The 15169-nt window shown below is 40.9% G+C and overlaps 1 protein-coding gene across 5 annotated transcripts in view; it reads right to left on the bottom strand.

Moving 5' to 3' along the window:
* LUC7L (LUC7 like) overlaps positions 1 to 256 on the bottom strand; it is a 29672-nt gene extending 29416 nt beyond the window's left edge. Inside the window, exon 1 of one of the 5 annotated variants that reach the window (XM_023616767.2) lies at positions 17 to 256. In XM_023616767.2, coding sequence (XP_023472535.1) covers positions 17 to 77 — 61 coding nt within the window. In that variant the 5' untranslated portion in view covers positions 78 to 256. The remainder of the gene's footprint in view (positions 1 to 16) is intronic. The other 4 variants (XM_023616768.2, XM_023616770.2, XM_070232541.1 and 1 more) reach the window with 4 other exon arrangements.
* Between the last annotated feature and the right edge of the window lie 14913 nt (positions 257 to 15169).

Raw genomic sequence — 15169 nt, 5'->3', positions numbered from 1 at the left:
GGCCGCCCCGACTCACCGTCCCGGGCCGTGCCCATGAGCTGGTCCAGCAGGGCCCGCATCTGCGCCTGAGCGGACATGGTGGCCGGCGGGGGCGGCAGGGACGGCCGCGGCGGCTTCTCTCAGCGCGGCAGCGGCAGCGGCGGCGGCAACGACGAAGGCTGGTCGCGTCGGCCTCGAGTTCGCTCGGCTCCTTCCCGCCGCGGGGGACGCCGGGAGGAAGTGCGTCGGCGCCGGCGCTTGGCCTGCTGGGAAATGTAGTTTCTGAGGCGAGATGGGCTGCGGAATTGGGCTCTGGAAGAGACTGAGGCTCCAGTGGTCCAACCAAGTTGTCCAAAGGGCGGAGCCAAAGTCCCAACCCTGATTTTATTCATGTGCTTTACTGAGGCTAAACTGCAATAAAATGAAATAAATATAGACAATCCAAAACAAGAAAATAAGTCCTGTATGTTTTCATGCTGATCATGAAACCGTGAACATTTTAGATACTCTCAGGCTCCGTGAAATGAGGATTCTAACGGTGCCTGTCATATGGCTTTTGTGAAAGTTAAATCAAGCATGGAATTAATGTTAGGTTCTGTCATTATTACTTCGTGGTAGTCCCTCTGTGAGCTCGTAGTCTGCCATACACAAGGCTGTCCAGCCCTAGCCACATCAGAGACTGACGATGAATCCTTGCTATGGTACTCTCTTGTGAGTAGAGCAGCCAGCCACTGGAAGGTTGGTTGACTACATTGGATCCTTTATACTCTAGGGGGACAGTGATTCATCCTTACTGAACTGTCACCATATCCAAGATGTGTATTTGCTTTTCCTGAATACAATGCTTCCACACCAAAACACACATGGAAAGGCTTGCAGAGTGCCTGATTCACTGACATGGGATTCTGCACAACACTGCCTCATACCAAGAGATCCATTTTATGGTAAATCATGTCAGTTATCTATTTCTATGTAAGTAAGCCACTTAAAAACTCAATGGTGTGTATTGGGGCTGGCCCTGTGGTCGAGTGGTTAAGTTCGTGTGCTCTGCTGCAGGCGGCCCAGTGTTTCATTGGTTCAAATCCTGGGTGCGGACATGGCACTGCTCATCAAACCACGCTGAGGCAGCGTCCCACATGCCACAACTAGAAGGACCCACAACAAAGAATATACAACTATGTACCAGGAGGATTTGGGGAGAAAAAGGAAAAAAATAAAATCTTAAAAAAAAACAAAAACCTCAATGGTGTGGGGCCAGCCCCATGGCCAGCAGAGTGGCCAGCAGCACACTCTGCTTTGGCAGCCTGGGTTCCCAGATTTGGATCCCAGGCACGGACCAACACCACTTGTCAGCCATGTGGTGACAGCGACCCACATATAAAGTGAAGGACGATTGGCAACAGATGTTAGCTCAGGGCTAATCTTCTTCAGCAAAAAATAAAATGAAATGAAACAAAACACTCAATGGTGTAAAACAAAAATGATTTATTATTTCTCATGATTCTGTGGAATTCACTCAGGGCTTAGCTGGTGTAGTGGAGGAAGAGAATTCTTTTACCCGTTCTACATCCTTCTGGCTGGTCTACAAATTAAGCTAACATGAGACAGAATAACAGGAGAAAGTCAAACAAATCTTAATAGGATGTATACACAGGAGAAACTCAGGAAAACTGAGTAACTCGCCAAAATGGCAGAGGCTGTTCCCTTACATTCCATCTTCAGCTGAAGACAAAGGTGGGTGTTGGGGGTAGTGGTTTGGGACTTCAAAGGGGAGGAAGGCAATTCACACGGAGAAGGAAAAGCAAATGTTTGGTAGATAAGAATTGGCTTAGAAGGACCCTGACAGTCTACGAATACCCAGAGTTATCTATGGTGATGGCCTGTCCTGGGGCCAGGCCTTTTACCTTAAATTTCTTTTAGGCAGTTAGAGGGGGAGATGAAAGCTTCTTTCAGAGTCTTTTGTTCTTAAAAATAATCAAGGTAGGGGCCGGCCCCGTGGCCCCCCGTGGCCAAGTGGTTAAGTTCTCGCACTCTGCTTTGGCTGCCCAGGATTTCGCTGGTTCAAATCCTGGGCGTGGACATGGCTGAGGTGGCGTCCCACATGCCACAGCTAGAGGGACCCACAACTAAAAATACACAACTATATGCCGGCGGCCTTTGGGAGAAAAAGGAAAAATAAAATCTTTAAAAAATAATAATAATAATCAAGGCAAAGAGACACATTTTGGGGTGGCCAATTCTGATCCCCCACACTGGGATGTGGCCTCTTCTGCTCTAGGTGGTGTTGGCTGGGTTCACAAGATTGCTTGTATGAAACTGGGCCGAGCGAAGTTCCAAGAAGGCTTCACTGACATGCCTGGCTCCTCTGTGGTCCTCTATGTGGCCTCTCTCTCCGTACACAAGAGTATGACATCAAGAAGTCTAGCCCAAGCTGCTTCATAGTATGGGAGGGAGTAGAAGCTGTCAGTTCTTTTAAGGCCTAGGCTCAGACCCCAAACTTTAGTTCTTTCATTATCTATTGGTCAAAGCAAGTCAAAAAGCCAGTGCAGACTCAAGGGGACGGGAAACAGATGCTGCCTCTCAATGTGAGGAGCAGCTTGTGTACAACGATGAGAGGAACTTTCAGCAGCCATATTTGGAGACTACTGACCACAGTCGCCAACAGCTAAAATACAAAGGCTTAGGAGTTAAGGGTGCGAAGCAGTAGTGACACCTCACCATTGATCTCAGTGACCGCCTTGTGCAATTTGTGCTTCTTGCCCCACCCAGGGGCTTCCCGGTTGTCACCAAGGCCTGATGTAAACTCACAGGTGCAACCCAGAAGCACAGAGGAGTTAAGTCTACGGGGTGTGGAAATTAACAGAAACCTTAACTAAATTGGAGTCAGGAAGGACTGTAGGGGGCGCTCTCACCCCCATCACACGTGTCAGTTATACCAGACAGGAAGAGTCGGCCGCTTGCATCTTGGACAGGAAGTGCCACTCCTTAACTACTGAAGGAAGAGTTCTCTCCCAAACGTGGCAACAGCCCAGCCTATGAGAAGCCGTTGCCACGCCGAACTATTTCCCTCCAATGTCCATATCCTCTGGCAAAGACAGACTTAGGAAAGCAAGCAGTCCAGAGTCCCTGATACCAAACAGTGCCCAGCTCATTAACTCACCCTTGTTTGTGCTCTCCTCCTTCCATGCCTCACTCCCTTTGCTCCTGACAAACAGAAATGGCAAGCAATAGGATATATTGCAGTATATGAGGAAGCCATCTGGTGTGAGCCTAATTCAGCCTGACTTTGTTTTTCCAAAAGGGCCTGATGTGGCCATTGAGCATGCATTGTATATCTGCTTTAAACATTTGCTATGTCCCAAAGACAAGAACAAATGCCCTTAAGATAAAGGTGCAACTTCCTCCACATTGGCATTTCCTTAAGGATGAGCATCTTTCCTTAGGCTAGGAATTGATTGCTGTGCTCACCTGTGACCACCCAGCTCAAGACAACAGACCTGCTGTGTCCACCAAGACAGCACACCTACTGCCTGCTGTGTCCATCAATCACTGGGCTGACAGAGCAGTCTCGTGACAACTGTAAAAGGGGCATTTCAATCATATGTAAAACATCTTCTTTGAGGGTATATAACCACTCTGTACAGCCTACTTCTTTGGTGCCTGTCCTTCCTTGGGGAAGGAAGGCCCTGGGCTATGAGCCTCACATTTTGGCTCAGAATAAACTCATCCAAATTTTCACTTATAGTTGGTTACGGATTATTTGTGTCAATACTCCCTTTCCTAATTCCCTGGGACTGAGGCCCTTCAGTAGAGTAGCAGTGATTAGGATCAAGGCTGCCCCAAGGAGAGAAGCCCAAGGCATTCTGGCCCACGTGCTGATCTGTATCACCCTCTGGGATGTACAGGACATCCTGACCTTATTTGTGTCTAAAGTTATACGACCACACGAGAACCAGACCCCACCTGCAGTGACACCATTTTAACAACTTTTTTACGTCATCTTTCCTTTGTCTTGTAAAAAATAACTCACACGGCTACGCCTTATAAATTTAGCCCTACCCTCAACACATTGCAGCTCTTCACTGCCCATGGGTCCTGTCCCCATGCTATTCTCTGAATAAAGGAGCACTACAACCAGACCTTGAGAGTCCAAGATATCTTGCCCTCAACTCCTCGGCTTGCCAAGCCCACAGCAGCAGCACAAAAGCTTCTCGGTCAGGTTCTGCTTTCTGGGGAACCAAAGCTAAGACAGTGAGACCTGCACTAAAGGAATTTATAAAGGATGTCATTCAGAAAGAAAATTACCTCAAAAGACAGTCTGAGATGTAAGAAGGAATGGTGAGTGAAACAGGGAAAAAATGGTGAACATGTAAAATTGGAGACAAAGACTGTATAAAATAAGAATAAATTAGTTTGTGGAGTTTAAAAAAAGACTGATAAAATACTGAACAACAATAGCAAGTTAGAAGGGTGAACAATTAAATAGACATATATAGATCATTTCACCCTAAAAGAGCTGAATACACATTCTTCTCAAGTGCACATGGAACATTCTCAAAGATAGACCATATGTTGGGAAACAAGGCAAGCCTCTACAAATTTAAAAAAATTGAAATAACATCAAGCATCTTCTCCGATCACAGTGCTATAAGGCTAGAAATTAATTACAAGAAAAAAGCTGAGAAAAGCACAAAGATGTGGAGACTAAACAACACACTACTGAACAAGCAATGGATCATTGAAGAAATTAAAGAAGAAATTAAAAAATACCTGGAAACAAATGAAAATGATAGCATGCCATACCAACTCATATGGGATACAGCAAAAGCTGTATTAAGAGGAAAATTCATCTCAATACAGGCACAGCTTAACAAACAAGAAAAATCCCAAATAAGCAATCTTAAACTACACCTAACTGAACTAGAGAAAAAAGAACAAATAAAGCCCAAAGTCAGCAGAAGGAGAGAAATAATAAAAATCAGAGCAGAAATAAATACTATTGATATGAAAAAGGCAGTAGAAAGGATCAATGAAACAAAGAGCTGGTTTTTTGAGAAGATAAATAAAATTGACAAACCACTAACCAGACTTACAATGAAAAAAAAGGGAGAAAGCTCAAATAAACAAAATCAGAGATGAAAGAGGAGAAATAGCAACAGACTCTGCAGAAATACAACGGATTATAAGAGAATACTATGAAAAACTATATGCCAACAGAATGGATAACCTAGAAGAAACGGATAAATATTCTTGGACTCCTACAATCTCCCAAAGGTCACTCAAGAAGAGGCAGACAATTTGAACAGGCCAATCACAAGGAAAGAGATTGAAACAGCAATCAAAAACATCCCAAAGAATAAAACCCCAGGACTGGATGGCTTTCCTGGGGAATTCTACCAAACTTTCAGAGAGGATTTAATACCTATCCTTTTCAAGCTATTCCAAAAAATTAGGGAAGATGGAACACTTCCTAACACATTCTATGAGGCCAACATCACGCTGATACCAAAACCTGACAAGGACACTATGAAAAAAGAGAACTACAGGCCAATATCACTGATGAAGATAGATGCAAAAGTTCTAAACAAAATTTTGGCAACGAGAATTCAGCAATTCATCAAAAGGATCATACATCATGATCAGGTGGGATTCATACCAGGGACACAGGGATGGTTCAACATCTGCAAATCAATCAACGTGATACACCACATCAACAAACTGAGCAATAAAAACGACATGATCATCTCAATAGATGCAGAGAAGGCATTTGACAAGATCCAACAGCCATTTATGATAAAAACTCTGAACAAAATGGGCATAGAAGGAAACTACCTCAACATAATAAAGGCCATATGTGACAAACCCATAGCCAACATCATACTCAATGGGCAAAAACTGAACGCCATCCCCCTGAAAACAGGAACGAGACAAGGATGCCCTCTATCACCACTCTTATTTAACATAGTACTGGAGGTCCTGGCCAGAGCAATCAGGCAAGAAAAAGGAATAAAAGGAATCCAAATAGGGAGGGAAGAAGTGAAACTCTCGCTGTTTGCAGACGACATGATCTTATATATAGAAAACCCCAAAGAATCCATTGGAAAACTCTTAGAAGTAATCAACAACTACAGCAAAGTTGCAGGGTACAAGATCAATTTGCATAAATCAGTAGCATTTCTATACTCCAATAACGAACTTTCAGAAAAAGAACTCAAGAACATAATACCATTCACAATCGCAACAAAAAGAATAAAATACCTCGGGGTAAGTTTAACTAAGGAAGTGAAAGACCTATATAATGAAAATTACAAGGCCTTTCTGAGAGAATTGGATGACGACATAAGGAGATGGAAAGACATTCTATGTACATGCATTGGAAGAATAAACATAGTTAAAATGTCCGTTCTACCTGAAGCAATCTACAGATTCAATGCCATCCCAATCAGAATCCCAATGACATTCTTTACAGAATTAGAACAAAGAATCCTAAAATTCATATGGGGCAACAAAAGACCCCGAATTTCTAAAGCAATCCTGAGAAAAAAGAACAAAACGGGAGGCATCACAATCCCCGACTTCAAAACATACTACAAAGCTACCGTAATCAAAACAGCATGGTACTGGTACAAAAACAGGTGCACAGATCAATGGAACAGAATTGAAAGCCCAGAAATAAAACCACACATCTATGGATAGCTAATCTTTGACAAAGGAGCTGAGGGCATACAATGGAGAAAAGAAAGTCTTTTCAACAAATGGTGCTGGGAAAACTGGAAAGCCACATGCAAAAGAATGAAAACTGGCCATTCTTTTTCACCATTCACCAAAATAAACTCAAAATGGATCAAAGACCTAAAGGTGAGACCTGAAACCATATGGCTTCTGGAAGAAAACGTAGGCAGTACACTCTTTGACATCAGTATTAAAAGGATCTTTTCGGACACCATGCCTTCTCAGAGAAGGGAAACAATAGAAAGAATAAACAAATGGGACTTCATTAGACTAAAGAGCTTCTTCAAGGCAAATGAAAACAGGATTGAAACAAAAAAACAACCCACTAACTGGGAAAAAATATTTGCAAGTCATATATCTGACAAAGGCTTAATATCCTTAATATATAAAGAACTCTCAAAACTCAACAACAAAAAATCAAACAACCCAATCAAAAAATGGGCTGGAGACATGAACAGACATTTCTCCAAAGAAGATATACGGATGGCCAATAGGCACATGAAAAGATGCTCATCATCGCTGATCGTCAGGGAAATGAAAATCAAAACTACACTAAGATATCATCTTACACCCATTAGAATGACAAAAATATCTACAACTAATAGTAACAAATGTTGGAGAGGTTGTGGAGAAAAAGGAACCCTCATACACTGTGGTGGGAATGCAAACTGGTGCAGCCACTATGGAAAACAGTATGGAGATTCCCCAAAAAATTAAAAATAGAACTACCATACGATCCAGCCATCCCACTACTGGGTATTTATACAAAGAGCTTGAAGTCAGCAATCCCAAAAGTCCTATGCACCCCAATGTTCATTGCAGCATTATTTACAATAGCCAAGACATGGAAGCAACCTAAGTGCCCATCAACAGACGAATGGATAAAGAAGATGTGGTACATATATACAATGGAATACTACTCAGCTGCAAAACAGAACAAAATCATTCCATTTGCAATAACATGGATGGACCTTGAGGGAATTATGTTAAGTGAAATAAGCCAGCTAGAGAAGGATAATCTGTGTATGACTCCACTCGTATGAGGAATTTAAAATTATGGACTAAGAACAGTTTAGTGGCTACCAGGGGAAAGGGGGGGTGGGGGGTGGGCACAAAGGGTGAAGTGGTGCACCTACAACATGACTGACAAACATTAATGTACAACTGAAATTTCACAAGATTGTAACCTATCATTAACTCAAAAAAAAAAAAAAAAAAGAAGGGTGAACAATTAAAGAGTTCTGTGGCCCTTGTATTGTTTCAGAGGTTCATTAAGATACTGTTTAAATTTAACTTTGTTAAACTAAATATACATTGTAAAATTTCAAGGGTAACCACTTAAAAAACATAAGTGGATTATATAAACCGCCAACAGGCATATGGGAAAAAACGGACCAAGAACATAAACAAATGTAATCAATCTAAAACACAAAAGAAGCATTGAAAAAGTGGGGTAAATAAAAATTTAAAATAATATGGCTAAATACAAAGTGGCAGCCTGGACTGGAGCCTTGAACAGAAAAAGAACATTAGTGGGAAAACTGGTGAAATTGAATAGAGTCTGCGATTTAGTTAACAGTAATGTGCTAATGTTAATTTCTTAGTGTTTTGGTTTTTATTTTCTGCTGAGGGAGATTCCCCCTGAGCTAACAGCTGTGCCAATCTTCCTCTGTTTTGTATGAGTGTTGTCGTCACAGCATGGCCACAAATGAGTAGCGTAGATCCCAGCCCAGGAACCAAACGGGGGCTGCCAAAGTGTAGCACATAGAACTTAACCACTAGGCTACGGGGCTGGCCCCAATTTCTTGATTTTGACAAATGTATCATAGTAATGTAAGATGTCAGCTTTAGAGGAAACTGAGTGAAAGGGACATGGAACTTCTTGTACTGTCTTTGCAAATTTACTCTAAAATTATTCCAAAAGAAAAAGTATATTTAAAAAATTATATGGTAGAAAAAAATTCAAATAAATTATTATCACAATAATTATAAAGAGATTAAATTTATCAGTTAAAAGAGAAAATCAGGATTTTATGATAATTCAGTTTTACGCTATTCAGAAGCAATATACGTGAATTATAAAGACATGTAAAGGTTGAATGTAAAAGTGTTGAAAAATATGTAGACAAACAACAATATAAACAAACCTGATATAGTTACAGTGTAAGGTTTAATGGAAATAATATTATTAAGAATAGAGAAGAGAAGTCTCTGTATTTAAAAAGGTTTTGTTCATAGGAAGATATAGCTATTCTAAACATGTATGCACCTAATAAAATGGCCTCAAATTATGCAAAGCACAAGATGACAGAACTACAGAGAAAACAAACACACTATCATAAAAGAGGATTTCAACATACCCTTTTCAAAATGTATTAATCAGACAGCCCAAAAATCTGTAAAGATATAAAAGATTTGAATAACAAATTAACAGGCTTGATACAAGGACATGTATAGAACTCTGCATCCAACAATCAGAGAATAGACATTTTTCTCAAGCACACAGGCCATTTTCAAAAATCAATCATGAAACAAGGATGACACTGAGAATGAAGGAGTCAAAAAAGTCTTCCCTGGAGCAAAAACTTTGAGATGAGCTTTGATAACTGCAGCTATGTATGTTCAGCATAATCAACTGTTGTTTACAACTAACCAGGTCTTTCTGTCCCTTCTAGTATATGAGTGAGCTGTCTTTTCCAGGAAGTCAAGGTCCAGACGTCAAGATTCAGCCTCACAAGGCCAAACGCAGGCTGAAGGTGAAAACTAACCAGAGAAGTCCAGACAGTCAAGGGAAAAGAAATTCAGTCTTCAAGGCCAAACGCAGGCTGCTGGGAAGGCACCAACCAGCAAGGCCACACGCTCCCTCTCTCCTACCTAAATCCCCAGCACATGCTCTCGCTCCCCTACCTAAAACCCCAGATAAAACCTCTACCCTTTTCCCTTCAAGGAGGTGGATCTGAGTTTTAATCTCCTTGTCTGGCTGCCTTTCAATAATAAACTTCTTTCCTTGCCGCAAGCCTGGCATTTCCAGTTTTTGGCCCTCCCGTGCAGTGGGTAAAAGAACCTGTGTTTGTGTTCAATAACAAGGACATAAAGCAAACGTCAATAGATTTAAAAGAATCAGTGTCATTGTCATCTTAAAAAGTGAATTTGCCTATTTTATCCTCAAAATGAGTTTCTTCAGGAATAGCAAAAAGAATTGTAACTCAGGATGTGCATGCTATGGTGAACCATAGGCAAATCCACAAAACAAGGGATGGAAGCTGCTTTTATAGAGAAGAGGGGGAGGAGAGAGGGGCTGTTCTAAAGGAAAGTTCATTGGGGGAAATTAGCAGTTCAGGGTGGGGATGGCTTCTCATTGGCTGAGCTGCAGTGTTTCTGATTGGCTGAGCTACAGGCGTTTCTCATTGGCTGGGCTGTGGCATTTCTGATTGGCTGAGCTGTGGTGTTTCTGATTGGCTGAGCTACGGGCGTTTCTCATTGGCTGGGCTGTTGCCAAGTGGGGAGAGAAATCTTCCTTCAGTAGCAAAGTAGTTGTACTTCCTGTGGGAGTTGCTAGTGTCCTGTCTGTTCCCGTCTGGTGTAATTGACCATGTGTGATGGGGATGAGAGCTCTCCTGCAGGCACCCCCAACTCCAATCTAGTTGAGGTTTCTCTTATTAATTTCCACATCATAAAGCCCACAATCTTTACCACAAGTAAGTTAAATTAGAAGTCAATAATAAATAGGTAAGTTAAAAAATACCTGTACATTTGGAGATTATAAAGTACAAATATAAATAGCTTTTTTTAAAAAGATTCTATTTTTTTTCCTTTTTCTCCCCAAAGCCCCCCAGTACGTAGTTGTATATTTTAGTTGTGGGTCCTTCTAGTTGTGGTACATGGGATGCTGCCTCAGCGTGGCTTGATGAGTGGCGCCATGTCCATACCCAGGATTCGAACCAACGAAACACTGGGCTGCTGAAGCAGAGCGCGCGAACTTAACCACTCGACCATGGGGCCAGCCCCCTATAAATAGCTTTTGAATAAAATAAAAATATTTAGAAATGAGTGGTAGTGAAAATACTATATATTCAAATTTGGGAGCTGCACCAAAAATGGTATTTAAAGGGCAATCCATAGTCTTAAATGCTTAAAATATTTTTTTAAAGACTAAGATTTAATGACCTAATAAGCATTCAACTTGAGTTAGAAAAGGAAAACAGACTATGACTAAATAAAGCAGGAAAGAGAAGACAAAAAGAAGACAAAAACCAATGTAATAGAAAATAAACACACAATAGAAAAGATCAACAGGGCCAAAAGGTGGTTCTTTGAAAAGATTAATAAAAGAGACAAACTTCTGGTGAAACTGACGGAAAAAAGGGAGAGATGAGGGGCCAGTCCCATGGCCGAGTGGTTAAATTCGTGTACTCCACTTTAGCAGCCCAGGGTTCGCCAGTTCCGATCCTGGGTGCAGACCTACACACCACTCATCAAGCCATGTTGTGGTGGTGTCCCACATAGAAGAACTAGAATGACTTACAACTAGGATATACAACTACGTACAAGGGCTTTGGGAAGGAAAAAAAAAGAGGAAGATTGGTAACAGATGTTAGCTCAGGTCCAATCTCTCCTCACCAAAAGAAAAAAAAGGGAGCAATGGCACAAAATAAAGAATAAAATGGGAATGTAACTACAGAGAGAGAAGAAATTAAAAACTAAGAGAACACTGTGAACTGTATGTCACTATATTCAAAAACTTGTGCTAAATGGACTAATTCCTAGAAAAATAACTGACTAAAATTGATTTGATAATAGTTGTCATATAACTATTAAGGAAGTTAAAAGAGTAATTGAAAACCTTTCCTGGGCTCCTTGCAGCAGTTTGTGTGATTTCTGAAGCATGTGAACCTGCAGGAAAACAATGGCCTGCAGGTCCCCTTGATGCCTGGGGAGCGACTTTGACCCTCAGCAGGGGCAGGTAGGCAGTCACAGCCAGGAGTGACCCACACCCTCCTTTCAAAGGGGCCTGGCCGCAGCTCCAGGAGGAGGGCAAAGAAGGCCCCAGAGGAGGAGGAGACCATGACCGTGAAAAAACAAACAAAACACTAATATATACTTAATAAAATGAAGCTCTGAGTTTACATATTACAATGTATGGGAAAGTACAAAGGGAAAACAACACCCCTTTATGCTAGGGAAAATTCTATTTTGCTCCTTCTCTAAATTTTCATTTTTCTCAACAGTCAAAAGGTTGTAACTGTGCTTCATTTTAAGTAGAGCAAGTGAGAATTGTCAAAAATCAGGAATGTCATACATCTTGGGGTAATAGAATGACTTATGCCATCAATCTTTAACAGCCTTGAGCCTGCCCAGATCTTCACCTCAGTATCTGAAGTTTCCCTCTGTCTCCTTCTCTAATTAACCTTATTTTTTATGCACTAACATTAAGATAATAATAAATCTTACTTTAAAATTCTTCCTCAAAAATGCATCAGGCCCACATGGTTTTACTGGTGACTTCTACCAAACTTTTAAAGAAACAGATTATTCCAATCTTATACAAACCTTTCCAAAAAATAGAAAAAGATTAAATGCTCCCCAATTCATTCTATGAGACCAATATAACATTGATAGCAAAAACAGACAAGGAGAGTAAAATAAACTATTATTATCTTTTTTCACTCATAAACATAGAGGCAAATATCCCAAACAATGTCAGCACTATGAAATCTAGCACTATGTAAAATGATAATAGGCCACCAGCAAATTGGTTTAATCTAAGAATGCAAGGATGGTTTGTCATTAGAAAGCTAACAGCATTTACCACATTAAAAGATTAAAGGAGAAAAACCACATAATCATCTCAAGAGATGCAGAAAAAGCAGTTAAAATTCAATGCACATCAATGATAAAAACTCTTAGGAAATTAGGAATAGAAAGAAACATTCCTAACCTGTTAAAGAATATCTATCAAAATCCTAGAGCAAATGGGCAACTTTTGAAAGTATTCCCTTTAAAATCAGGGACAGGACAAAGATGCCTACTATTGCTTCTATTGAACAGTCAGCTCAGAATAGCAAGAAAGAGAAATTAAAGACACAAGGATCAAGGAGGAAAAAACAAAATTGTCTTTCTTCAGATGATATGATTATATTCCTAGAAAATTCAAAAGAATCCACCAATAAAGTATTAAAAACAGTGAGGTTAGCACAGTTTCTGGTTAAAAAATAATATATGGATGGCTATCCACTATTTCTATATACCAAGAATGGAAAATATAATTTATTTTTTAAAGACACTATTTTCTTTCTTTTTCTTTTTTTTTTTTGGTGAGGAAGTTTGGCCCTCAGCTAACATCTCTGCCAGTCTTCCTCTTTTTGCTTCAGGAAGATTGTTGCTGAGCTAACATCTGTGGCAATCTTCCTCTATTTTACGAGGGATGCCGCCATAGAGTAGCTTGATGGGTGGCGCTAGGTCTGTGCTGGGGATCTGAACCCAAAAACCCCAGGCCACTGAAGCGGAATGCCAGCCAGTGGGCTGGCCCCTGAAGACACCATTTTCGAAAGCATTGAAGACCACAAAATGCCTAGGAATAAATCGAACAAAAGATTCAAAAGACGTGTACGCAGGAAATAAAAATCTTACTGTAAGACATCGCAGAAGGCCTAAATTAAGTGGCTAGAAGATAATATCTTGTCAGTTCTCCTGCAAAGTGATTTGTGGATTCAATGCAATTCTTTAAAAAACCCCTATGAGGTTCTTCTGTGAAACTTGGCCTGATTGTAAAATTTTACTGAAGGATGAATGGCTGAAGCTTTCCAAGAGAAGGATAAGGTGGAGGTATCTGTCCAACTGGACATCATGAGTTATTATAAGGATGTTGTAACCGAGATTGTGTGTACCTGCACGAGAATGGCTGGAGAGAACAACAGAAGAGAATACAGATTCCAGAAAGAAGCTGTGGGGAAATAGAACTTCCTTCAATTCCCCAGAGCTCCCAGAAAGGGCCCTAGTCACCTCAGACTCCTCACATACCGTGAGAATTAGACCTGTAGCCATTTGTCTAGTTAATTGCTCTGATTCAAAAGTGTAATAGCTTCCCTCTCTCTCTCAGAGAGCCAAGTGGTTACAGCCAGGATTAGGTGCCTAGGGACTGGGGAGAATGGAGTGTTATCTTTTTAGGCACAATATTTACACGTCAAAGGTTAGACAAGAGACATTGGGGCTGCCTGGCCCCTGGTTAGATTCATTTTCATATCAAAGGGCTGGAGCAGTGAGGAGACCCTTTCAGAAGGCCAGCTGCCTCTTCCCCTTTGTAAACACAGAACAGTCATTTTTCCTCATCCCTCACCAATGTTGAGTCGGGCCACTCAGGCAGGAAAAATGTCTATCAGTTCTCTATGTGCTGCCCCAGGGTAAGGCCTATGGGGAGTAGGTGTGAGGGACTCAACATGCGAATTATTACTGTGGGGTAATTATTAAGAAATCGTGCACTACGATACTGCACCCCAGGGTTTCGCGGGTTCAGATGCTGGGTGCAGACATAGTACCGCTCATCGAGCCATGCTGAGGCCGTGTCTCACATAGCACAGCTAGAAGAACCTACAACTAGAATATACAACTATGTACTGGGGGGCTTTGAGGAGAAGAAGAAGAAAAAAAGATTGGCAACAGATGTTAGCTTAGGGCCAATCTTAAAAAAAAAACAAAAAAACTGATCTGATCCAGAACACCTCATGTGAGCATTAGGATAAAATTAATAAAGTTGAACATTAAAAAACCACCAGAAATTCATGCATATACAATTTTTTTTTAAATATGGCAGATGTGGGGGCTGGCCCTGTGGCTGACTAGTTAAGTTGTGTGCTCTGCTTTGGTGGCCCAGGGTTTCACCAGTTTGGATCCTGGGCATGGACCTAGCACCACTCCTCAAGCCATGCTGAGGCAGCATCCCACATAGCACAACCAGAAGGACCTACAACTAGAATCTACAACTATGTACTGGGGGGCTTTGGGGGAGAAATAAAAAAAACTAAAAAGAATATTGGCAACAGAGGTCAGCTCAGGTATCGATCTTTAAAAAAAAATATGGCAGGTGACACTGCACATCGCTGGGGAAAAGAGGGACTAACTCAATCAATGGCACTAGGACTACTAGTTATCCAAATGGAAAAGAAAATGAAATAACCTCTTTACCTCACATTAAATCTATTCCAAACTGAATTAAGGATTTAAATATTAAAATCAAACTTTAAAACCATTAGAAAAAAAAGTGAGAGAGTAAATTGGGGTAGGGAAGGAATCCTTAAACAAGACACAAGAAATATGAACCATGAAAGAAAAGATTGACTCATTTTCTAGATTAAAATACAAACTTTTGTTCATCAAAAGGCACCATGAAGTGAAAAGACGACGCAAACTGAGATGTTCACGACACACGTCACTGATAAAAACTTAGGAAACAATAAGAGAC

Source organism: Equus caballus, chromosome 13, assembly GCF_041296265.1.
Source record: "Equus caballus isolate H_3958 breed thoroughbred chromosome 13, TB-T2T, whole genome shotgun sequence".
In the NCBI taxonomy this organism is placed as follows: Eukaryota; Metazoa; Chordata; class Mammalia; order Perissodactyla; family Equidae; genus Equus; species Equus caballus.
Note: the sequence above shows the minus strand (reverse complement) of the source record. Positions and strands in the feature narration are given on the sequence as shown.